Source organism: Anomalospiza imberbis, chromosome Z (genome assembly GCF_031753505.1).
Source record: "Anomalospiza imberbis isolate Cuckoo-Finch-1a 21T00152 chromosome Z, ASM3175350v1, whole genome shotgun sequence".
Lineage (NCBI taxonomy): Eukaryota > Metazoa > Chordata > Aves > Passeriformes > Viduidae > Anomalospiza > Anomalospiza imberbis.
In genome coordinates, this window is record NC_089721.1 from 6,962,076 (window position 1) to 6,988,443 (window position 26,368).

The 26,368-nt window shown below is 44.4% G+C and overlaps 1 protein-coding gene across 2 annotated transcripts; it reads right to left on the reverse strand.

Moving 5' to 3' along the window:
- LOC137464518 (phospholipase A2 inhibitor NAI-like) lies at positions 1-26,357 on the reverse strand. 2 transcript variants are annotated; one of them, XM_068175898.1, is made up of 7 exons: positions 26,120-26,357; positions 6,922-7,035; positions 5,295-5,416; positions 4,132-4,248; positions 2,529-2,678; positions 2,246-2,386; positions 1-383 (listed from the first exon to the last, which is right to left on the reverse strand). In XM_068175898.1, exons 3-7 carry the CDS (start codon positions 5,341-5,343, stop codon positions 154-156), a joined length of 687 nt encoding a protein of 228 aa, XP_068031999.1. In that variant the 5' UTR covers positions 5,344-5,416; positions 6,922-7,035; positions 26,120-26,357; the 3' UTR covers positions 1-153. The 2 variants fall into 2 exon arrangements, with proteins under 2 accessions (XP_068031999.1, XP_068032000.1); XM_068175899.1 differs by lacking the exons at positions 6,922-7,035; positions 26,120-26,357 and having other exon boundaries at positions 5,295-5,431.
- Positions 26,358-26,368: the final 11 nt, after the last annotated feature.

A 26,368-nucleotide genomic window follows, 5' to 3' on the forward strand; every position in this document is an offset into this window, starting at 1 on the left:
GTGTAAGTGCTGTCTTTATTCTGTGAAAATATAAAAGAAGAGCTAATCTGAAAATAAAATCCCCATGCAGAAGAAGCTACAGCAAAAAGGACTAAGTTGCAAACCACTGCTGGGGTTTGCTGTGGGTTTTGCTCAACCCAGCACTAGTGAGAGTCAGAAAAGTACCTTCTCCAAGATGAATCCTGATAGGACAGGAAGGAAGGTCATGTGTGGAGGGGCAACCCCAGCGCTGTACACCACACTGTACATTGCAGAAGCTGGTCTGCATTGGAACCGTTTCAACTTTATGTCCATCATCCCCAGGCTGTTTTTTCCATCTCCCACCATACTGCATTCAGAAATGGTGGTGCAACCCTTCATGGCAGCTTTCAGAGACAGTCCACCTGTGCAGGGGAAATACAAGAAATACATGCCATGTATCAGGGGATCCATCCCCAACATTAATCCCATCCTGGCCAGTGCAGTCCCCACTTCCAAGCTAAGAACTGCCCATTTATTACATCCAGTTGGTTCCAGCACTGTCTGTTCCCATCCCATGAAGAAAGCTGAAGAAACAGCTTGGTTGACTTGAAATACGGTGATTTAAGGTTTCTCTTCTTTCCTTCTGCTAAATAAAGATGACTTTTAAAAATTCTAAGCATTTAAAGTTAAAAGTGAAAATGTCCTAAGTAGTTCTTTCTCATGTTTAAATATTCTTCTGTCCAAACTTTGGCTTCCTAAAGAAACCAAGGCTGTGTAACAGTACGCCAGGTATTCATTGTCTCCTTTTCTCTCTGACCCTCTCATGACATTCAAACTGGATGACTTTCTCTCAGTCAGGTCTGACATGAAGTTGAGAAGTCTCAATGACAATACAGCCTGAGCCATTTATTAAGAGGAATTCATTCTTGAAGGCTTTATAGGATTTTAGTCAAATCAAGAGAGAAACCTACTGACAGGTCCACTGAAGCCTGAACTTGTCTTTTGCCATCACTGGAGCATTTACAAGAGGAGACTTGAGCAGGTGCTGAGGGCCTAACTTCCCATTCTGATATTCTTGCTCCTGTTGCTTGCTTTTGCTGATGCTGTTCATGTGTCTCTGCTGTGCAGGTTATGGAGGTCTGGAATACTTTGTTGGACAATTTTATCTCAAATACAAATAACATGTAAAGGCACTTCATTAGTTCCTCACCTTCCTGTGCTCCCCTACACTGCTGCTTTCTCTGCACAGATTACCACACTGCACAGGCCTTCTCCACTCACAGTGGCTGATCAATCAAGTTAAGACAAGCTGGGAGGATTTTTTATTTCAGTCATACAATGAATTAATTTTGCCACTCTATTTTCATTGCTGTGACTATGAAAATTCTTATTTTCCTTCATGTTGTCTCTGCGAAACATGATCTAATTCAGGGTTTGGACAGCACATTAATAAAGTCTATAGGAAGGACCTTCAGGCATCACAACATCACCTAGCAATATTATCAACTCAAATAAACTTCATCCATAACTGTATGCAAGGTGGTTGTTTTTCAGTCTGCTCCTATGGCTGGTGTTGCTGCCCTTTATTTCCATGGGTTTTTTCCTGCCTGCTGGAGCACAGGTGTGTCCATAGCCATGACAGGTGGAAGACTTTTACCTGCAGCAGGGGTGGAAGGAAAGTGACTAGAAAAATTGCTGAAAATTACTTTCCTCTCTTTAATTACAGGACCTGAGGTAGGGAAAAGATTTCTGATGGAGCTGTTCAAAGGCTGCACTTCGAGGCAGGGGACCTGTCCCCGGTTTTCCTCATGCAGAAGCACCACTGCCACAGTGTCTTGTCCCGAGTGACTGCTATTACCCCATGGAAAAGCAATGTTTCTGCAAAGCTCCATCTGAACCTCCACTGAGCTGGATACTGGCTTAAATCCAGACTCACACTTATACATCCTAGCTAGGCCAGCAGGTTCAGGGGTTTGGTCAAGTTTGTTACACGCTCATGTACCAGATTGCCCCCAGAAACCAGTTCCACTCCTGATCTCAATTATGCCATGTTATGAAGAATTCCAGCAGTTATCCATGCATGACTGGGAAGAAGGAAAGGAAAACAGCGTCTGCCCTTTGATCAGCTTGAAGTTTTCAGTTTTCAGCTTTAAGTTCCTTGTATCTTCCTCTTCTTTTATTTCACACCTTTTGCCCATTTTTATCTTAGTAGTGCTTTATCTTAGACTAGTTTCTCCCATTTTACCAAGAAGATGAAAAACAGCCCCAAATAATAGGCAGTTACCAGCATTCATTAACCCAGCAAGGTCAACACATTGGTCTTCAGATCCAGTGCAGTTTACAACTTCATTACCGCACTGAAAGGAGTCCACGCTGTAGCAGGCAGGACACTGGTATCCATTGGGCACATCATTATCTGGTGGCACTGGAATGAAAGACATGGGCTATAGCTGGTTTCAGTATGGGAATGAGAGGAATAACACAGTTGATGGCTTAGCCTGGAAGGCCTCACCATGGGATGGATCAGACAGAGAGGGGATGGGCTGTAAGGAAAATAAATAGTTTACATGACACAGAGGTGGTCTGACAGTCATCGCCCGTGCAGCAAACCAAATGGCTCTTTGCTTTCACTTTCCCATAGTTCACGGTGACAGGACCAAGGTGGCAGACGTGGGATGGCAGGCAGGACTTGATGGATGAAGAGATGGCCATCCCCCCTGTTATGAAGCAGAAGGCAGTGCCAAGTCATTCAACACAAAGTAATTCCCTTCCCCTCCAGTTAGATCATGTACCAACTTCTAGGCAGCTGTCCCAGGGCCTAAGGGGGAACCCTGAGCCCCCCAAGAAACATCACCAGTGAGCCAGGACACTGCAGAGATTATGGTGTGGCACATGCCTCTGACCCATAGCACAGGCTTGCTCAGCTTGTGTAAATTCTGCAGAGTGCACAGTCCATCACAGCCACAAACATCCTGACACTGGCAAGTCTGGTCTACCCCGTCAGGCAAGCCCAAAAGGTGTAAAGGGGAGCAGAACAGCTAACTTGAGTCTGCTGAAGTGCTTGAAGGATGAAGGGTGGGTGCAGCAGCAGAAGGCAGGCACTGGAGCTGCCAGCACCAAAGCTGCTAGGATATGAGCCAGACTTCAGTTTAAAAGGCAACAATCACATCACTAAGGCTGGGCAATGACTAAGGCCATGCCTCTAACACAACTGAGTGTCCAGCTGTGCCAGGGCTCAGCACTTGCTTTGACTTATCAGCCACAGGGACATGGTTACTGGTTGACATTTCCTCTGAGGACATTCTGAAAGAGTTGGGGTTGTTCAGCCTGGAGAAGGGCAGGCTCCTCTAGTGACCTCATAGCAACTTCCAGTGCCTAAAGAAGCTACAAGGGAGCTGGAAAGAGGCTTTTGACAAGGACATGAACAAATAGGGCTAGAGAGAATGGCTTCAGACTGAAAGTGGATAGATTAAGATTAGATATTAAGAAGAAATTCTTGACAGTGAGGGTGGTAAGACACTGGAACAAGTTGCCTGGGGAAGCTATGGATGTCTCCTATCTCTGGCAGTGTTCAAGGCCAGGTTGGTTGGGGCTCTAAGCAACCTGGTCTAGTGGAAGGTCTCCCTGTCCAGGGCAGGGGGTTTGAAACTAGATGATCTTCAATATTTCTTCCAACCTAAACTGATTGATGATGATGATGATTACAATGATAAGGTGATAGCTCAGCCCTGGTGGCACTGCATGACTGCATGGTGTCCCCATCCCTGCTTAAGGAGGGGCAAGCTTCTCTCTCCACTCATCACTGGTGCATCCCCAGTGCTAGGTGTCAGCACCTTAGTGTAAATCATGGTTCAGTCTCTCAACTTCCTGACTCAACTACTCACCGTCACTACAATTAAAAGCCAGTGTCTCCTCCCACTATGAGGTTTTGGTCCTTCCCTCCACAACTAAGAACCAAACCCTCCCAGCAGAAAACTGCTTCTCGAAATAGAAAAATAAAGAGCTTTTCCTATCCCAGACTATCCTGATCTCTGGGTCATCTGTCAGTAAAAGGAAAATTAAGAGGTTATCCAAGGATGGACCATACCACCAGTGACAGAAGTGGGGAGAGAGACAAGTCCCCAAGCCAGCCCCACTCTGAAAGCCACACTGGCTTAGAGGATGTCTCACCTATTAGGACTTCATGCAGAATAATGCCACAAGTGTCTTCACCACCAGTGCAGGTTTTCATGGGGCCAGAGCAGCTTTTTCCCATGCTGTGACATATTTCACACTGAAGGCAGGTCCCTGGGGAAAGGAGGACACATTCCTGAGCAGCAGTCATAAGGGATCTCACTTCCTCTTTCACTGATGATTAATTTCAGCACTGATCAGCACATTTCACATTTCTCTTCCCTTCTATTTCATTGTGCAATCTATGTTGGGCTTTTCCAGAGCTGCTGATGACAGCAGCCCTACAAAACCCCTTCATCCTGGAAGACACTCAGGTGTCCCTGGATTCACAGACCCCAAATTCTCTCTTCATAGAGAATAAGGGCACCTGAGTGGCTGGGGAACAAGAACTGCCAGCAGGTACTGGCTATACTCTATACAAACTGCAGCCTTTCTCTGTAAGCATTATCTCTTTGTATATCTCTTTGTAGGCATTAGGGGAAACCACTTCACCAAATACCTGCTGCAACACTTTAAGCAGACCAGAATATCAATACTCATCGGGAAACACTTAGAAAGGAATAGCATGTATTTCAACAGAGAGCAAACAGGATCTCTTCCATGACACACACCCACAAAAGTCCAGCATGTAGATTAACAGGTCCAGGGCATGTGTCACTTCCCTAAACCCAGGTGCCAGCTAAGGCACTTTGCAGCAGTCGTGGCATCTGCTGTGACCCAAGACCTACAAGACAGCTGTGCTTTTCTGGAGCAGAGCTGAAGGACAGCTGAGATGACATTATGTCCAAAATGTCACACAACCCTGGACATGAGTAAAATAAATGAGCCTGGAGATCGATTCAGCTTACCAAAAGTCTGGCTGCCTCAGGGTAACTTGAGTCACTCTGATGGCTATATCACCAGTGGCTATATCACCAGTGAGCACTACAGAAAATCAGACTGTGAGCTCACGATGTAAATGCCAACACCCTCATCTGCACTTTGGCTCATAGGACCAAAGATCCTCCAAGACTGGTCACCCTCACTCCTCTGCAGTGCAAATTCCCCAAAATGAGGGGGGTTCATGGCTTAGATGGCAGCAATTGCCTAACACACAAAGTACTCTATTCCCAAACCTCCTTCATGTCTCACAACCCCAAAGGTCCCAGTGAAAAACTCACCTGGGTCCAGAAAAGCCAGGAGGAAGCTGAGTCCAAAAGATACTCTCATGCTGTTGGGATGTAAGCACAGAGCTGCTAAGTCTTGCCCAACAAAGCACTGTGTGCCACAAGGGCTTTATAAACTGGATGGAAAGGGGGTGTTTTAGGGAAGTAGAGGTTGGGCAAGTTTTCTGAACAATATATACTGCTGAGCATTAACACCAGTGTTGGCTTTTTTGTTTAAAGCACAGGTTTTGCCTTTTTCTTCATATAAGTGATGCTGTTTGGTTTTCCCCTGTTTAGAGTGTGCATCCTGTGGGGTAAGACTGGCTTTCCTGGTGATACCAGGTATATCTCTGGTAAACACTTTGAACAATGTTCAGCCTCCACCATCCATATGGATGATGGAGAGGAAACCATTTGAAAAGCCCTGGTGTGGTCTCACTGTTAGGCCCAAAGAAACAAAGTATAGCAAGGAGCAGCCAGGAAATACCTCTGTGGTTGAGTTTTTGATTTCTCATTTCCCATTTTATCATTCCCATCATAGAGTCCAGAGCTCTCATGCCCAGAGTACAGCGGGAAAGCAGCAGTGCTAAAGCAGTGAACTTCCTCTCCAAGCTAGAGTGCAGCTTCAGTTTGCAAAGTGACTGCCAAAGCACAGCTTGGAGCAGGCTTAGTCAAGGTTTCTCAGGGTTGAATACGTCAGAGCAGTAAAGCCAGTACTCCAGGGTTTGGGTTTTTATACAAAACACTTGGCGGTTGATAAGGAAGTCTTCTATCGTCCTTCTAAGATTTAAATTAAACCAAGTCAGCAGAGAGAAAGCATCAATGTGGTTGCAAGACAGCCTGGTCACAGATTAGGTAAGGTTATAGCAGTTTTCCATGTCCTGGCATCGCATGATGGGCTAATGACAAGCGGCAGTGACCAACTTGCCATTGGCACACAGGTTCCCTGCCTCATGTGCAGGTTTTATCACGATGTGCTGCCTCATTAAAACCATACCCTACTCTGAAGATATCCTCTTGTCCTGCACCGTATTGGACATAGACCCGCCAGGACTTTTTGAATTGACAGACAGAAAGAATTGAAGTGCCCTCATGCCCCCTTCCCATTTGAGACTAACCTCTTCAAAGGACAGGTGTCTTTTGACATTTCCCAATATATTGAGTAGTCCAGTGGGACCACTTCTTAGCTAAGCCCACGGTGCTATAAGAATGGGAATCACACTAGATAAGAGCCTTGGTCCCACATTGTCCATAAAGCTGATATCACAAGGAAACCAGGGAGAATTATATCTTCACCCTGAAATTCTGTTTCAGCTCAGAAATGGTCTTCATGCTGCAGTAGATATATTAAAATGGAATCAAAGTCCTGACTGCAGCCTGTTCAGTATTAAAATTAATTTCTTGCTGGTCTTAAACCTCACAAACAATAAAATCATGTCCCCAGGCAGGCAGGGGTACCTAGATTAGGGTGATTCTGCCATTTGACTAAATATGGGACTGCAGATACATAGAGGAAGATGAGAAGATGTGACTGTCTTGGTGTTTTAATTTCGTGCTCTTTCATTTAAGATGATTAGTGAAGTGTTTGGGGGCTTTCCCTGAACATGACCACACTAGTCTCACTGAATCATATAGAACTCACCTGTTTCCCACCTCTCATGGAGGGAGAGTGTGAAGCTGCAGCCTTTTCATCTGCTGTTTTAGAGATGAAACCAAGCATAGCAAGGGGAAGGCACAATCTGTAGCAATAAGAGACCTGGAAAATAAGACTTATTAGAGAAGGTGAAAACAACAAAGGTACTCAGGGGACACCCAGTCACATCATATAGGTCTACAGAAAAACAGGGCTGGATAGGAAAAACTATAATGAGGGGTTTACATTAGGTATTGGGGGAATTTTCAAATAGTAACATTAGTGAAGATTTGCCTGGGAAGGTGTGGATCCTCCATCCTGGGTGGCTTGGAAAAACAGACTAGACCAGTATTTGTTAGGGGATTATATAAGTTGATAGGATCCTGCTCCAGGAATGAGAGATGAATTATATGCTCTCTCTTGAGATTCCTGCTAAATTGGTTCTATATTTTAATTTCATGGTGTGCATGAAGTGCCTGTCTTCTGCAGCATGTCCATGTTTCACGCTGCATCCTTCAGGAGAGAAGGATAACATGACAGTCACACTCTTCAGGGAGGCGAGACAGAGACTGGGGAGGTCAGAGAAATCTGTGAGACAAGGAAAGTTAAAAATCCAACCCTGAAAACACCATTGGTAGGAAGGGGAGATGAAAAGAGATAAAATTAAAAGGAAGATCATTCTATGATCAGCAGAAGAAAGATATCCATCTAGATGTATGGCTTACATAGATGCTAGAGCACCTAAAAAAATATATGTGAATTTGTCCTGCAGAGTTGTAGCAGAAAATTCCAGAGGGTTTCATAAAATCAGAGACTTGTTTAGGTTGGAAAAGACCTTTAAAAACATTGAATCCAGCCATCAACCCAACAGTGTCAAGCCTACCAATAAACCATGTTCCTAAATGAAATATCTACATATCTTTTAAATACCTTCAGGGATGGTGACACCACAACTTCCCTGGGCAGCCTCTCCCAGTGCTTGGCCACCCTTTCTTTGAAGGAATTTTTTAATGTCCAATATAAATCTCTCATGGCACAACCTAATGCTATTTTCTCTCATTCTAAGAGCCCAAATATAAAGGTATGGCTTCAAAGCATGAAAATAATATATCAGATGTACATCACAGCTGAAGAACCCAGGTCAGAAAGCTTTGAAAAAAAAAAAAAAGTGACAAAAGTGTATGAAAAAGTAAAGGTTAGAAAGAACTGAGGTGTACAGTTCCTGTAGGAGATACATGAGGAAAGCCTTGCACAGTCCTAACTGGCATTCAAAGGGAGGGTTCCTAAGGGAAAATTACAATGTTGGCTTTAAAAAAGAAGAAGTGAGGTCAGAGCTAAGGATAAACCCTCTGATGGTGAGATCAGCTGGGGCCAAGAGAAGCACCCTTTTCCTGTGATGAAACACTTGAGAAGGAACCAGAAGGACAGGCTGCGCCTGGGTGAAGGGTGAATCCAGCAGAGCCCTGGAACCAGGCAAGCACACAGTGGCTGCCAGCCCTCATCCCTCACAGTCACTGCAGCACTGTGACAAGGGCTCTCCTCCTAGGAGCCCAAAGCCAGCAAAGTCCTTTCTGCAATGGCAGACAAATTGATGGTCAGGATGAAGCCCTGTACACAAGGCTGGGGTACTCAGCTGCATCCAAAGAGTCACCCAGAGTATTGGCAGCCACAACAGGGATGTCACCCCTTACCCACATTACCAGGACATAGATCCTGAAAAAGGCTGGAGGGACTGTCACCATAGCCATTTTTAACTACAATGTGTCTCCTTTACTTCATCTCTTTAGAAGACAGTCCTAACTTCCCAGCCTCACTGGGCTAACATTTGGGCTATGCTAACATGGGGCTGTCTGTGATTTCAGGACCTTGTACATCTCCAACAGCTCTAATACCTCCAGTGAAAGAACATACCTAAGTAATACCTCCAGTAAAAGAGCAGTGTTCCAAAAGCCCAAGCACAGGTTTTGTGGGAGCAGTTGAGCAAAAGTGTCTCCTTACCTCCACTTAACCATGATACAAGAAGACAGAACCACAATGTGTTATGATATTTCAACAGTGAAATCATCCAGCCCATAAAAAAAGCTACAGAAGACTCAAATCCACCCATTTTCTGAGCTGATTCCTAGTTCTCCAGAACAAAGACTGGCACAAACTACCAGTCTAGTTAACCAGGCAAGGAAACATAACACAGCAACTCTAACCACTCCATGCAGGAGTTAGTGCATCTGTCCCATAGGGTGAGAGCAGCAGGAGTCTCACCATGTGCTTGCTGACTATGGGCTGAGGAAGTTTTCACAGAATCACAAAATGGTTTGGGTTGAAAGGGGCCTTAAGGACCATCTAGTTCCAAGCCCGTCTCATCTTCCACTAGACCAGGTCAATTTGACAGTCATTTGTCTTAGCTGTGATTGCATAAATAAATAAACCAGCCAAGTGGTAGGTCAGTGTAAATCTAATTGCCACTCCTGATATGGAGCTTCCCAAGGTACCCCCTCAGCTGTGCTCCCCCCAGTGCTTCACCAAATACCTCTAGGCCAGAAAGGAGGGAATTTTATTGCCTCTCCCCACACACTGCTGATGTGCGGTCAATGCGGTCTCAAAGACAGGACCTGGGGAGGTAAGGCTGGAGGCATCCAGATGCTTCAAGGGAGCAAAGTCACACCCATGGCTCCATGGGAGTCAGAGAACCAAGAGTTTGTCAGCAAGGAAATTACTATGTGTCTGGAAGAGCAGCATTCCTATAATAGGGTGCCAATTTTCACGTGTTATTTTCCCATGCAGAATTTACATGGCATGGTGCCGATGCCAGGTCCCAGGTGGCTGCACTGAGTCCTCTCCTTGCACTTCTCCCCAGACAGGGGCTCCTTCTCTCTTCCAGCCAGTACTGGATCTGCCTTTCTTAAAAATACCCTTCAGGGTTCACTTTCCAGCCAGCCAGGTCAGTCCTTTAAGGTGAGAGTTCCTGTTAGCAAAGAATTTGTGAAAAAGGGAAGAGAAATTGAAGACTAGAAATAATATAAATGTAATAACATAAAACTGCTGCTTAAATGCTTTCTTCTGTGGCTAAAAATATGGTAGTTTACCTGTTATTGCACCTGTGCAGCAGCACTCCTGAGAAAATACACAGAATCAAATTGCTGAATACTATCAAATCATGAAACTTCCTCTTTCAAGAGATCAAGACATTTAAAGGACTGCAAGGGATATTTTATTTTACCTTTGACACTATGCCATTTATGCCATTAACATTGATGAATTGTTGGCACGCTGGCCAGTAGTTACCTTTTCAGCTGGAATAATTGCCAGGGAATCCTGCTCCTTTTCAAATATCCTGAAGGAAGATAAATTTGCACACACTAGTGTTTTCAATGAACTCCCTGTTCCAGCATGAGTCATCAGCAATGCCATCTTTGAGCATTCATAAAAACAGCACGGGCTTAGTCCCTTGGTGGATGATGCAGAAAGTACATCCTTATTAGATTTTCACAATTCTTGTCAGACATTCATATTTCAACCTTCTCTTCGATGAACTTCTCCAACGTGCAACTTTACCAGCAGCAGAGCTCATTCCCTGAGAGAGTTCCAGTCTGGCAGCTGAGGCAGACCAGTTTACCAGTTTTAACTGGTACATCAAGGCAAAGTTAATGCTGCATGGTCTGGTATCAAAAAAACCCAATGAATACATAAGATGAACTCTTTTAATACAATATTAATATCCACACATTATATTTATTGTTCATGGCAGTGGTTAGGAATCTCGAAATGGAATAGAAAGTCAGTGTTTCAGCAATCATGTCTAAGTGGGCTCTCAAGTAACCTGGATCTGCTCTAGTCCCTTGAAAAAGTGGCCTGACCCCAAGCCCCTGGCAATTTGATTTAATGTGTTTAGTTGGCTTTGTTTTTTCCTGCTTTCTGCACAAAAAGTCTCCCATATAGCTGGAGCTGATGATGAAGATCCCAGGTCCTGGGAAGGAAACGGACAAGTGGCAGCCTCCTACATCCCACTGGAATTTCTGAAAGAATTAGTGAAAACAATGGGAACCTATAAAGTTCTTTTAAAAGCCTAATTTTGTGGGGGGGAATAAAGGAGCTAGCCAAAGACAACCTGGTGATAAGGCATTGACAGACTGTAGGTGCTAAGCTGATCTGGGGGATTTTGGAAAACAAAGATCAATTCAGCCATTCATCTACTCCTTTTCTCTTGCTATCCACTGCAGTAGAGCAGTGCGAAAGCATCTGCACACGTCTGGCATGGAAAGCCTCCTTAAAACAGACTACATACTTGGAAACAGGAGATGTGAATTGGCAAAGGCATTAATTTTTGCCCTGGATTGCATTTTTTGTGAAAAATATCACTCTATCAGTTTTCCACCCTCTCTTTGTCTTCAGTCAATTACTAACCAAGTCCCACCGACAGGACAAAAGATTTTATCATGAAAAGCAGGAGTCACAGGTAAGTCCTGCCTTGGAAATGGACAGATGCAGCCAAATCAAGAAAAAAAAAAGTAAATTGTTACCACTAGGCTTGAGATAAAAGGCTATGGTGTGGCTACAAACTCTCCACATGGTCCGAAATATTTGAAAGCAGACATTTCTTTGAACCTTTACACAGATGCAGACTGTCTGTTTACACTGGAGATCTTTGAAGTGTGAAGATCCAGACAACCTCATTTACCACTTTTTCTTAAGCTGAAGTGATCTGAAACTGACTGAACCCTCCTTGCAACTTCTGGCATTCCATCTCTTAGTAGTGTGATGTTACTCCACCGATGCCATCCTTTTCTGTTGCAGGATTTTTCCTGAGTGTGCACACATCATCCCCAGTGAGCCCAGGTGTTATGTGCTTTTCAGCGTCAGTTTCTGTCTGCTCTTTCCAGGCCTTTAGTGTGAAGCATAACACATTGCATAAGGAAGAACCTGGAAACCCATGCCCTGCAGCACATGGAGATATGACCCCAGCTTTCCAAATTATGCTCATCTTTCCCATCCCTTTCCAGTCCAACATTATTCATTGGGTGATAAGCATCATAAAATAAAGGTATTTCCAAATGAGTGTGATAGATAGTGTTAAGAAGATCATGTTTGCTGAAAGTCTGCATTGGTCTGGGCATTTTTTAATCATCAGTCACTGTCAGAAAGCAAAATCTGTCATTGGACTTGTCAGATTGTTCTTTTATTCTCTCACACATTCACAAGGAAACGCATCCATTGCTCAAGGCAAGGCAGGCCTCCAGGCAAAACAACTCTTTGACAAGTTGTAGTACTGTGGATATTTCAAACTGAAAGAGAGTAGGTTTAGATAAGATATTACAAAAAAAAAAAAAATCTTTACTGTGAGGGTGGTGAGGCACTGGAACAGGTTGTCCAGAGAATCTGTGGAAGCCCATGACTGCAAGAATTCAGGACTAGACTGGATGAAGCTCTGAGCAACCTCTAAGGTCCCTTTAACCCAAACAATTCTGTGATTCTTCGTTCAAATATTACAGCAAACATCAGAAAAATATCCAGAAATGGCAAACAGTCAATTACAGGGGTAGACATCCAAGCAAAACTCCAGAGCACTCAGCATAGAGGTGCCTGGCATAGCTCAGCAGCAGCTGAAGAGCTTGTGACACAGCACCGTGTGGAGACATGGGTTCAGGTCCCATGAGCAGGCTGGGTATGGGGTGCCATGCTGGCCTCCAAGATCCAGAGCAAAAGGATCTGACCAGTGTGGAATAGAGGTTCTCACACAGCTACCTCCCACCTGGTTTCACCAGTGTTGGGAGAGCTCTGAAACCAGTGTCATATGCTGTTGGCCCATGTCCAGAGCTGTGCATGCCACAAGACAAATGACCTTGATATTGCACAGATTGGAAAGAAGAAGGTAGAAAGTGCCAAGTCACCTGAATGGCCTTGCCAGGGATAATCAAACTTTTCCATGACTTGTGCCTCGAAACCTGTGATCAGTTTTAGGCCTCACATTACAATAAAGACACTGAAGTGCTAGAGCATTTCCAGAGAAGAGAGCAGAGAAGGGCAGGGTCTGGAGCTCAAGTTGGACGAGGGAGCTGGGGTTGTTTAGTCTGGAGACAAGGGGGCTCAGGGGAGACCTTCTCCCTCTATACAACTCCCTGACAGGAGGGTGTTGCCAGGTTGGGTCAATCTCTTCTCCCAAGCAACCAGTTACAGGAAAAGAAGAAATTGCCTCAAGTCATGTCAGGAGGGGTTTAGATTAGATACAGGAAAAGTTTTTTCACTGAAAAGCATTGTAAAGCCCTGAAACAGGCTGCCCGGGGAAGTGCTGGAGTCATCATACCACAGGTGTTCAAAAAACATGTGTATGTGGCACCTGAGGGCATGGTTTGGTGATGAATGTGTGGTGGTGGTGGTGGGTTGAAAGTTGGAATTATGATCCCAAAAGCATATGGACCAGGATTTCTCACTCACTAACAAACAGCTCAGTTGTGGGGATAAAAAAAACATTCTGGCAAGGAGCTCTCTCCAGGATAATGTATCATAATGAATACATTTTCACAGATAGGCCTTCACTCTGCTATACTAACCAAAAAGTCACTGGTTTCAGCAAGTCAGGAGATCCGGCTACAGATACCCTGGCTATATGAAATTAAAATTTTACAACAGGAATATCCCCAGTAAAAAGTTTCTTAACTTATCAATGACATATATGCAAACAAAATCCCCCCCAAATCTGGTCTGTAATCAGTCTGCCCTGTTACTTCAAGCATGGGATGTTACAAATATAGCTGATAGGGATGATATACTGACAAATGGCTGGTGTTTGTGTGTCTTTTAGGCCCCAAGTAATCATCTGGGAAACCACAAGATTTTAATGAGCCTGCCCCAGAGGCATTAGGTTTTATGGAAACAGATTAAAAGAATTTTACATAACAACTTAATCATGCAGTATAATGCATTTTTTTAAATGCCATATAGATAAGACATGGGAAATTCCAACCCCAGTGATATGAAATGTATGGAAATGATAATCAGGTGGATATAGAATGAAAATGAAAACAAATGTGAAAGAAGAAAGGCAGATATTTAAAACAGGGATTATAAGATTATTAAAAGACTAGGGCAGTTACATATAAGAGAAAAATCCCTAATGTAATATTTTTCAAGAAAGTTTTTGTCATCTTTATTTTTTAACTTTTGCATGGGCATAGAGGAAAAGGTTAAGGAGTACAGCCTGGTTCCAGATCTCTGTATGGTCTTAAGGAGGACTTGAAAACGTCTGTATCTCAATATGAGGAATGCCAGAACTACATTCCCTGGTTCATGGAAAACCTCATTATGAGGGTCACCTCACTCTAGATTCCAGGGCAAAAAAGGTTGCAAACACAGATGAAAATGAAGGTGAACCTGGGGCTTTGAGAAAGACACACTCTTCTTATCACATATCCCAAGACCATACAAATAAATGAAGCATAGAGTGCACACCCCACCACTGGAATCTGGACTTCCAAACCCTGTGAGTTTTGTGGGTGAAGATCAGTTTTGAGGCACAAAGTGTTGAAGACAGGATGGGACCCCAAGCAGAGTCACTGATGTAGTGCTCAGATCTGCGGAATGCTGCCTTCACAAGGCCATGTGAAGCTGCTCCTAGGGGTCTGCTGCAGCTCCTGTGTCAGGCCCGACACTCACACAGGGATTTTTCACATACTGTGGAGCGTTTCAAATGCTGCCTAAATGCATTTGGTTGCCCAGACTGCAGTCTTAGCCTGCAAGTTCAACCCCACCTGAGGAGGTGAGGTATTGCACTACCCCTACAATTTTCCCCATATCAGGTGATCCAAAGCTATAAAACCCACAGATTAATGAGACACTCTGATAGTGCTTTGCATGACGCAATTCCTAGGGAAATTTAAGTGCAACAGATCAAGTTATGCTAGCACTGTGTGTGTGCATAGAAAGAGGCAACACCAGGTCCTAAATCCCTCAGCAAAGAGACCTAAACTCAGGTGTGGTGGTGCATCCCCCCGCCTTTTCCAGGTCGCGCTGCAGCTGAGAAATGCTCACTGGGCCTTGGCCGTGGCAAACAGCAGCTGGGCTCAGCTCTTCTTGAGCTTATTAGAAACAGACTGCTCCCAGGAGCTGCTGCAGTCTAACAAGCTCCTGTTTTCTTTACGAACAGCTTTGGAAATTATATTTCTTCCCTGAATAGCAGAAACATCCCTGTTCTCACACTTTCAAAGAAAGTGCCGACCTGAACTGCGGCTGGGATGAAACACTCTTATGACTAAAGCCCAGTGTCCTGTGACGCTATAAGAAATGGTCCAAAATGAGACCCTTGGAGCTCTCCTGAGCCCTAGCAGTCTGTGACCAGCAATCTCCCTCTGAGACGAACCTCTCAGAGCCAGCCAACTCTCATGTTTGCTGTACTCAGAGAATTGCTGGATGACAATGAATCCTAGGCCAACTACCCTAAGCCTCAGGGCCCAACCCTTGGACCACTGGAGAGGTGCAAAGGCATACAAAATGAGTATTTCCCTACCTTAGAGGGGAATCTTTCGCAAGTACCTTCCTTGTACTGACTCTTTGCCTGTGTGAATGCTCCTGTGCACAAGCTACAGCAAATCTGAGAGAAATGCTCCTTTCTTAGATGTTTAAGTATCTTAGATATCTAAGTTAGGCCTCTAAGCAAGGTAAAGTCATAAGTTATAAGCTAAGTTAAATGCTGCTAAGTGTTTTTTCTTTTGCTAAAATGCTAAATTTAACTTCAAAGTTATAAGTTAGGTTAAACACTGTTAAGAGTTATTCCTCTGTTAAATTGTTATGTTTAAATTATAAGATAAGTTTAAGGTATAAATTATCGTTAAGTTGTAAATTAAGCCTAAGTCCTGTTGAGTGCTGTTAAGATTTTAGGCCATATTCCTTTTTAACCTTGCCCTCGCTCTCCTTTTGTCACACACACACACACACACACACACACACACACACACACACACAGATAGTTCTTGGCTCATTTCTGTTTTGATTGGCTGGATTTTTGATTCTTTAAGTGATTTCAAACATCCGTGTGTAACAACAAGTGAGCTAAGTGAGTTCTTCATGGTCTCTTGGACAGCATGAATACCCTTCCAAAAGTGACCCTGCAAAGGACCTGCTGCTTGTACTTGCATCACTCATTCCCCACGACAGTCCCACCATGGTGACAACCCCATGTGGCAAGGTTGGAGACATCACCAACTCTGAAAGCAAAGTGCAGGTGAGGCAAGACATAGAATCATGTGGGGGTAGCTCCAGCTACTCTGATCTCTTGTTATACCACCTGTTGCTAAGGGAATAGCTTTTGTGCTTCACATGGGTTTGCAGCCATCAAGATCTGCAATTTATGAGGCAGAAAATCACTGTGGAATACGTCTTGACCTGCCTTTTGTCTGTGCCAAGGAATAGATTTTTTTCCTGCCATACTGGCCTGTCAGAGAGAAATTGTTCTTTGGTATGGAGCTGGGGAAGCAGAAAACTATTGCCCTCTCCCTCTGCATCCAAGGGGCTCCTAGTGACAGAAAAAGAAGCTGTAGCCATGTGAAGCAAAGCCGTGGTGCAACTTAAGTTTACGCTGCTGACAGAAATGTATTCCAAGGATTAACTCTGATCTGGCAGGCTTTGTTTTGGATCAGACCCAGCACAGACTGTACAGTGCTGTCTCTAGGTCAAATCAGGTGTCATTTGACTGCACTAAGCCCTTATAGTATCTCACTATGACAGTTAAACCAAGATCACATCTTCCCTCTCCTGTATTGTCTGCTCTGTGTGTCCTTCTTTCTCCTTCTCCTTCTCCTTCTCCTTCTCCTTCTCCTTCTCCTTCTCCTTCTCCTTCTCCTTCTCCTTCTCCTTCTCCTTCTCCATTTCTTCCTCTTTCTTCTCCCTTATGCCACTGCTAGTGGTCTTGTGGTCCCCTGAAAAGGCAGTCCATGGAGCAGATCTAACAGTCATACAGCAATGAAAAGGGCAATGTATTTGGGCCATGCTGCCATGCTGGCAGGGACAGAGAGGACAAGGTTGCCCACATTTATCTTGGCTGACACTGGCAGGGAATGACACTCCAGCTTTGTACATGTATTTGGTCAGGCACATATAAAAACATATCTGTTGCCTAAAGTCTGTTTACGAATCTTGGCTAATTGAATTTAAATTTATTCAGGACTCAAACTCTGTTTTCATCAAAATCTGTGTTGTAACATGATCCAGAAGCACAGAGACCTGGTACAGAGGGTTAGGGAAGCACAATCCCCTCTTTCTGTCACACAGTCCCTGACTTTTTTTGCTGGGACCTTTTGCAGGATCTCAGGTTCAGTTTCAGGGATGTGAGCCCACCTCCACCACGGACTGAAAAACTCAGTGGACCTCCTGCAAAGGAAGCTAAAAAATTAATTCCTTATCACATGGAGCTTAACTGACATCACTCAATGCTTGGAAACTCAAATATGCCATAGGTCTCTTATGACATCCCCACTCCAGGAATGATCTGGTAACTCCCATTTCTTAGACCTTCCTTTGCCCCAGGCTGTCCAGATCCTGGCTTGCTGTAGATTCCAAGCTAAGAGCATGACACTTAAGCTTGTCACGAATAATACTATGTGCCTGTAACATGGGATCCCGTACTGTGCTGGGCTGATATTTATACCGAAAGAGCAAAGGTTCTTTCTTCTCCTTTTGCTCTGCACTATGGGTCCATCATGTCATGGTCAAAGAAAACGTGTTCCTCTTATGGACTGCAGACAGAGGTTCCATGAGGGGGATGAAAAAAATCTGCCTAAACCAAAGCCATGATTAAACCAGAGTAATCCTGGACAATAAGCCAGTGCCTGCTTATCCAAAATGCCTTTGGCCTCAAAGGAAATGGCTGTCTAATTAATATCAGCAGAATTAGCATGTGCATGATTTGTATGTGGTCTCTGCCAAGGTTACAGTTGGCAAGAGCAGACTTTGCCAAGAGCAGCCTGCTGGCAAAGTCCTACATTTTTCACTGCCTTGAAGCATATCTTCCCCCATTTCAGGTAGTCTCCTACACCTGTGGTCTGCTCCTGCCAGTTCAGAAGTCCCCACCCATGGGGCACAATAATCCCTTCAGAGTCAGCCTCTGAATCCACTAGGAAAGAAAGTTGAGTCCCTTATGCAATATCTAACCAGCACTTTAAGCCAGGGAAGGTTTTTGTCCCCATTTCAGCCTGGAGCATGGATGCATGACACAACTAGCCCAGAACTTTAACAAGACATCACCAAGATGAATCATTACTACTAAGTTATGTGATTACTTAACAATCTGTATACATAACTGGATGAAATGAGCTTTCTCTCCTGTCTTCTTTCTCCTTTGTCCAATCTTCCCAATTAACTTCATCTACTGAAGCCAAGATCCTTTCAATAGCTCCAGCTTGCCAGGGAGAGCTGCCCCAGCTTGCTATTTGAATTATAACACACCCTCTAGAAAAGTCTCTGGCTCAGAATTCACCTAAGTGAGAATATCCCTTAAGTGCATAACAAGAAAAGCACAGTTGGGTGAGTAATTGATTCCATTCAGATTGAAATGGAAAAATCTTGTTGGGTCCTACTCTCTCGGTTTTCTCCTTCTGTACTTGCTCAGACTGCAGCAGGTCTGTTTTCAGGTATCAGAGATGAATTGAAGGCTCTGGGCTATCTTCCCTGCTGAGGTGCTGGCTCAGGAACACCACCTGGGATTCACAAGCAGCTGTCCCCTTAATGGTAAAAGAGAGTTGGGAGAGGGAATCACAGGGCTGCACAGGTGAAAAGGACATTGGGGGTTGGAACTAAATGACCTTTGAAGTCTCCTTCAATCCAAAAAATTCCATGATTCTATGATGGGAGAGGGACTGTTTATAAGATCATGTAGTGCAGGAAAATGGGGGCTGGCTTCAAATTGAAAGAGGGCAGGTTTAGATCAGATATTAGGAGAAAAATCTTTATTGTGAAGGTAGTGAGACACTGGCACAAGTTGTTCAGGGAAGCTGTGGATGTCCCATTCCTCAAGTGTTCAAGGCCATGTTGGATGGGGCTCTGAACAACCTGGTCTAGTGGAAGGCATCACTGCCCACAACAGGGGGGTTGAACCAAGACAATCTTTAAGGTCCCTTCCAACCCAAACCATTCTATGATTCTGTGATTCTTCTTCCTGGGGCTTTCTCTGAAGGTCTGTTTTGCAGTTCAGACACTCAAAATTTGACTGTAAAATGTAATATTGAGATTATTAACCCCCAAGACAGAGCACAATTTTTTGAAAGGACACTTGGAGGCAGACCACCAGAAGCCAGGTGCCTCCCAGAGGAGGAAACAGAAGGATCTCACCACCCCAAGGAAGTTGAGATCTCTAGATTTTTATTCAGGAGAGGAGTGGCAGTGGTGCAATTTTTCACAACTAAGATAGGTGGAGGTAAGCTGCACCCCTCTGTGTCTCCATGCAAGGATGGCCACCTGATATAGAGCAGATGTTTCTTGTCCTGCTTTGACCCATCTGGGGCTGTAGGATCTCCAAGAATTTTTTTGCTAGGTGCACATGCAGCACCTGGCACAGAGGATCCTGGAGCCCAGCAAACTTGTCAGTCTACTAAGGAGACAATAAATTCAGCAGATAGAATCTCAAAAAACATAGAGTAGAGAAAGAAGTCTCTGCCAGGGCAGGAAACTTTTCTTCTTCTTCTTCAGCAAAACCGACCAATTTCAGTTTGCTTCATGTGTGGGGAGGAAAGACTGTGCAAAAGAGAACAAGAAAGGAGCAAGTGTCAGCTTAGCCATGTCTAAACCAGACAGGCTTTCTTGTCCCTCTGGCCTGCCTGTCTCCAGCTATCCTAGCAATAAGTCTGGTTTTCCTTTGCAGATGGCATGTTTGAATACTGGACACAGATGGACACAGGATGTAAATGGTCTCAGCTCTGAATGCACAGTGTACACCAACCACCACATTACAAGAGTTGTGTGCTCACAGTACTGCTGCTCTTCCACCAGTGGTGGCAAATAGAATGCCTTCCTTTTTCCATAGAAGGGACAGCAAGTGCATAGAAACAAAGGTCCATGGTGCATATAATGCCTACTAACAAGGTTTGAAGAAAACATGAGATTTGTTAAGAGTTTTGCAGAACGAATTTTGGCACCCCTCATGGCACCACCCCCAATGTAATCCTTCATGACATCACCCTTCTAGAAGAAGCACAACCCAAGGTGTCTTTCCATATGTTCAGGCTGGTGCAGCTGAAAGTGGGAAATTGGCTCAGGACTTCCTGAGGCAAGGGAGGAGGACTTTTCCCCAAACATTGATTTTCAATGGATTTCCATCTCTGTTTCTTAATGTGCTTTTTGTGCACTCTTGATTCCCACCAGTTATTCACCCCAGGGCAATCACTTGAGTGTTGCCACTCTATTAAATATGAATTGAATTAGGCAGGAGGCAATTATCTATGTTGGAACTTTCTCAGGGTATCGGAGCTGAGATCCTCAGCAATATCTGATGAGATATTTACAGACCACAAGCAATGCAGTCATTATTTAAAATTATGGCGTTTCCCACACTGCTTCTTAATATGTTTTTGGGACACTGGGCTTCAGAGTAAGTCAAAGAAAAGAGTTAAATCACACCTCTCTATCATAAAGCACTAGAATTTTCCTTTGAGATCTCTTTGAGTGCAAGTCTACTGCTATGGCTTTTTTATTCTCAGGTGGCTGGAAAACAGTGCTTTGACATGAGCCATGTTTTGTGTGCAAATTGAGCACTGACATTGCTGAGTCCATGGGAAGGGTCCATCAACAGTGCAGGTACTGATGATGGATATTCCTGCCCTACCCTGACCTGACTGTGATATCTTACCATATTCACAGAACCACAGAATATTCTGAGTTGGAAGGCACCCACAGGGATCACCAAGTCCAACTCCTGTTGTTAATGTCAGACTGATTATGAGCCAACTATGTGATCCCATTGCAAACTGGGCAAACCTCATGTTGATCTATGTTATGGCCTTTTGGGGCAGGCAGAGCAAGGGAATTACAATCTCCACTGCTGAGTCTCCAGTTCAACAGGGCTACCAAGAAACTGGAGGAGCAGAGGAGGGCTACCAGGACCAGGAAACAGAACAGGTGTCCTAGAAACAGAGTCTAGGGAGCTGGCATCAGTCTGGTGAAGCGGAGTCTGAAGGGGAAATCTAATAGGAGCCAAAAAATAGTGGAACTACAGTGGTGGAGCTGTTCTCAGCAGGCACAGTTGATATAAGAAGGAGTAACAAAATTAACTCTGGGAGGTCTGCAGTGGACTTGAGGAAAAACCTTTCAGCTGGTGTTGCAAAAGCTAACTAGATGTCCAGCATTGGATGCAAAAATAGTCAATGACCTATATGTCAAATCACATTCAAAAGAGCCAGGGGGATTTAAGGATTGCACAATTTATTGAATGCAATATGTCAGGGTTTCTTGGTTTGCTGATGATAATACAGAGCAATTACACATAGCACCAACAGTACAATTGCAATCACAAGCTTAATACCCCATGTCAACACTCATACAGCTGAGGACACAGGGCTTACCAAAAGGTGTCTGTTCCAGGGAGGGTGAAGACAACAAACCTGTCAACCTGTCCCTGCAATTCCATGTCCAATTCTGATCCTGTGGTTAGATGCAGCACTGGGGTATTTTTTTATACCTTGTTAACCATTATTGTGCAAAGGGCTGTGGTTGGGACTGTGGTGAAATCTTCCATTCTTTGCAGGCGTGTTGTATAGAATATTTCTTCATAGGAGATGTACTTGATATTTGTGGGTATGGGGTAGAAGAACGAGACCATACAGCCTATGCCTCATTCCATGATCCTGTGCACCAATACCATGGTGACAAAAACCGCAAGACCTCCATCTGCTTTCTATGTTTCCATGGCAGATTAAGCTTTGCATTTTCTACGCTAATTTACAGGTACAACAGCTGGGATGGAGCACCAGCCCTGGGTCTGGTCACCAGAGTTACCTCCACCCTTGGAACACAGGCAAATCAATGTATGTTAAGTGGCCAGCCTTGTAAAGTGCTGGGGATAGCCCAGCTAGTCCAAGCAGAAGACTGAAGTGCAGCTTTCTGAAGATGTCTTCATGCAAAGCTTCTGGAGGTACAGTCTTCCATCAGCTTTGCCAACTTTTTGTGTGGGCACAGAGAGGTTCAGTGAGTTGTTTTAGTTGAAAAATAAGCCAGAAAATTACGATCTGTTTCAGGCAGATACATTCTAGATGTTCCTATGCCAGCCTGAGAGCTGTGATGAGTGGTCAGCAGCAGCCAGTCTCTGAGTTGCCGCCACTACCAACAAAATGAACCATTGGTAACCTAAAATAGCCTCTGCTTCATAGTAATTTGTATTTGGGGATTAACACAGCTTTTTGGCTTGCTAACGGAGATGGATTCATGCCCATGTTGCATACAAACAAGAGATTGCAGCCTTCTAGGTCAGGGACCAGTTGCAGCCAAATCATCCTTGACTCACTGGTTGTCAGACCCAGTTCAGAATGTAATGAGCCTCGTGTGCAAGTGCATGTAGGAGAACAAAAGTCCTGCCTCACCTTACGATAAAAAATCAGTGTAAGTAATTTCAAAGGCAACAGACCTCCTAATCAAGTCAGTTATGAAAGAGCTCGTTTGTGGGAAGAGGAGGCAAGATTTGAATCTGAACAGAACTTCACAGTGAGTTTTGGTACAAAAGAAAGATAAATACTGAAATGTTCATTTGCTTCCATGAAGAACAATTTAAGGCTGCATAGCTTGTCTAAGAAAAGCATGCTAGGATAGGTAGAGAAAGAGGTCCTGGGCTGGCTGTGTGGTGCACAGTGAGAGGTAATGCAGGCCAGCCATAGGATGACTAATACAATATATGCTTTTCTCTTATTTGTCTCTTCTTCCAACACACTAAGCTCTTCTGGTTCATTTGCTGTCACATACAAATTCTTTGTTTAGTTTTGTTTAGCTTGACTGACATTGCAGTTCTTGAGAATCAGTGGGTGTGATAATGCTCTCTCCTGCTCATGATAGTGCAGTACTTCAGGAAACAATAGGATTAGAACCTGTACGTCACTCACATGCATGGACCACACCGGGGACAGGTAATGGAAAGGGCATTTCCAGGAAAAGATGGCTTTTCCAGGAAAGTTCTTTGCAGTGCAGCAGGAGTGGGAAGAGCCTCTGAGTTCCCTTATGAAGGCTGTTCTGTGCGTCTTACAGTGTCTGTGACCTGCAGTGACTCTGGCTCCATCTGGAATATCACCAAGGTACAAAATGTGTGTTTCTTGTCTCACACTTTCTTCAGCTTAAGCCAGTTTCTATTCTTTTTCCCTTCTTTTGAATAATAGCATTGACTAACCAAGGGATAGTGGATAATTTTTAAGTGTTGTGGATTCGTGTTACAAATATCTATACAGATGGGACAGACTGAGAACACACAATCATTGCAAATCCCCACAATTTCCTAAATTCTAATATCTTAGTTGCTTCTGTTCACATGCACGTAGTCAAGAGTGAACCAAGAGGGAAAGGAGAATCAGCAATCCTGAATTCTCATCATATCCCACACCTGCTACCAGACCAAAAGCATAAGCCAACAGCAGCAAAGCTGCATTATGCAGCGTTAAAAATGGCTCCAGAAATATTTCTCCAAGCTGGATTTCTAAGAAACAAGTGCCTGAAGTAGGGTAGGAGGAACAAAAGTCACTGGTGAGCAAATGGTGCCTCACAAGTTCAGCAAAGCCTTTGCATGGCAGTTCCCATTCTGACTGCACTTTCAAGGAACTTGACAAGGATCAAGGCAAGGACTCAGCACAATGCTGGAAGGATTCATCAGACACTGGGTTGATGGGGTGCTATATCACCAGCATGTGTGAGCATTTCCTTCAGTTGGTCAAATCCTGCATGGGATTCCATCAGTGGTAACCACAAAGGGTTTCAGTCCCAATCCAGATAGTCCGGGTGTCCTGTGTTGCCTGCTGGTTTTCAAATAGGTGTTTTTATCTTTTATCCCATGCTCCTCATTCTTGAGGGATTTTTCCTTGTCCCTCATCTTCTGACACCCCCTCTGTATTCAAACCATCATTGTTCAGGCTGATCCTTAGGGTCTCACTTCCTTCTTCTGCCCCCTGGCTCTTCATCCAGCTGCTGTTCTTGTCTGGCATCAACTATAACCACTATGAACTAGCATATGACCTCAAGTGAGGCACAGGGGAGTCCATGTCCACAATTATGTCACGTTTCTCTATTATGGCAACAAAGAGGAGGAGGAGGTGGGGAAGCAATGCATAAAACAATATAAAACTATTCTAGGAAAACAGGCACTGGAGGAATACAAAAGCCTCCTTGTTTGTAGGGCCAACATCTAATGGTACAGTCAGTCACTGTTCTTATTTAATTTGCTTTTCAGTCAAATATGTTTTTCTTAGGAAATGCTCTCCAGGGACAGTCACTTTAGGGAAACTATAATCTGATGGCTTTCAGGTCAGGTCCTCAGAGCCCCCAACAAAGTCATGCTGGGAGGAGAAACCCTGCCTCAAACACCGACAAGGCTGGAAGACACAACATGAGTCATCCCATAGCCGTCTCTAATACAGGGTCTGCATGTCATGTTTAGTTTCTACAAGCCGCTGAAACCATAGCAACTGATAGATAAGAGAGACCCTGGAGCCAGACCTGCTCTTATAGGAAAGGCAAAGAATAAGAAGAGAGATCAGGTAAAAAAACCCAGAAAAAAGTGGAAGGGGAAGGGGATGATAGTGCTGAGGAATATATTTGACACAGGCAGGTTGGTGTGCAAGCTGCAAGTTGAGCTCTGGAGAGCAGGAGACAGAGGCTGAGCCCCAAGCAAGAGGATGTGAACTGCTGTCCCTTTGCATAACAGAGGGCACAGGGTCCTGCAGCCTGAGCAGGGGACTGGGCATTCAGAGACACACCAGGAGCCAGTGACTCCAGGCTTTCCCCACACTTAGACTGGGAGGGTATAAAAGCCCAGGGATTTCTCTGTTGAGGTTTCTCATCAGAGGCAATAGCTCAAGCTGTTATTCTGTTATTGCACCATGATTGAATTATTTTAGGGATCAAGATGCCTGAAACTCTGCTTCTGTGGGAAACCTGGGATCAAGCCAGTTAGCAAACCCGGTCTGACTGTGTGAATCATGTAGGTGGGAAGGGGCCTCAGGTTAAGGGGTGCGAGTATGATGTCCAGAGTGGCTCCTGGATGGCTGGGCAAGGAAGTTTCCTTAACAAGAGTTGTCCCCCTACATCAGAAAAACAGAATAGACTGTTTTTTGTTGGAAGGAACCTACAGCAATCATCAACTTGCTCATGGTGCACTCCTGCATCCAGATTGTTGATAAATATATTGAAGTGGCCCTGGAATTGACCCCTGGGGAAAACCACTGGTGACTGACTGCCAGCCAGATGAGGACCCATTCATTACCACTCTTTAAGTGATACCTTTAGCCAGTTCCTCACCCAGCACACCATGAACCTGCTTATCCCACAGCTGGACACTTGTGAGGGACAGTATCAAAAGCCTTCCTAAAATCCAGAAAAACTACATCCACTCAGTGTGTGATCTTATCATAGAAGGATATCAAATTAGTTAAACAGGACATTCTCTTGGTGAACCCCTGTGGACTGTGTCTGATGATTATGTTTTTCTTTAAAATCCCCACTGAACCGTGGCTACAACTGCCACACAGTAACTAACTATAGGCATTGTTGTGTTCCCCATTCCAGAACTTCTCTTCTTGTTAGAGACTTAAAAAGCCTTGTGGCCAAATTAGCCTTTGAACTGTGGGCTTGTGGGACACACCTGAGTGTGTTGCAAAATCCCTAGAGCAGGAAATCACAGGTTTCATGCCTTGGGCAGAGAGACTGAACACCCTGGAGTTGCATCCAGGAATGGGATAAGAAATGTGGAATAAAATAACCACACCACTCCCCCAATAAAAGTATTTTTCTGTTATAAATGTAGCTCAGAAATATAAGTGGTTTATGCTCCTGGCTTTTATATCCTGGCAACTGCAGTGCAGTAATACTTACCATGCATTACTGTAAATAGGATCAAAATTTGAGGCTTACATTACCCCAGCTGCACTCACATCACTGGGAGAAAAATCCCAGGAGAGCAGCCCGTCAACTACACAGCTCCAAGCCCCTCTAATGAGCATCCCAGTACAGCTCGGATAAAGAACCAGCCCTGGAAGAAAAGCACCTTCTTTCCCTACTCTGGGGCTTTGAGTTCACTTTAACCTCCCCAAAGAGCTGGCCCCTTCCCAGCAGGATCTGTAGCACCCTGATGACTTGACTGTGTTTGCCTCATATCTGGAGAGTATCCATGTGATTCATCCACAGTTCCTCCAGGGCCTTGAAGCTTTGATCCTTGTCCTCGTTGCTCATTTTTGTTTTCTCACACGAGAGAAAATAACAAAGATTACTGACAGCAAGATGAGGAGTCTGCTCC

Excerpts from the sequence above, each read along its gene's own strand:
- LOC137464518 (XM_068175898.1), bottom strand. The coding sequence starts at position 5,343 with ATGAGAGTATCTTTTGGACTCAGCTTCCTCCTGGCTTTTCTGGACCCA. Across the intron at positions 2,679-4,131 it reads TCTGCATGAAGTCCTAATAG|GGGGGATGGCCATCTCTTCA; the intron begins GTGAGACATCCT and ends GCTTCATAACAG. Across the intron at positions 384-2,245 it reads TGCTGGGTTAATGAATGCTG|GTGGACTGTCTCTGAAAGCT; the intron begins GTAACTGCCTAT and ends TCCCCTGCACAG.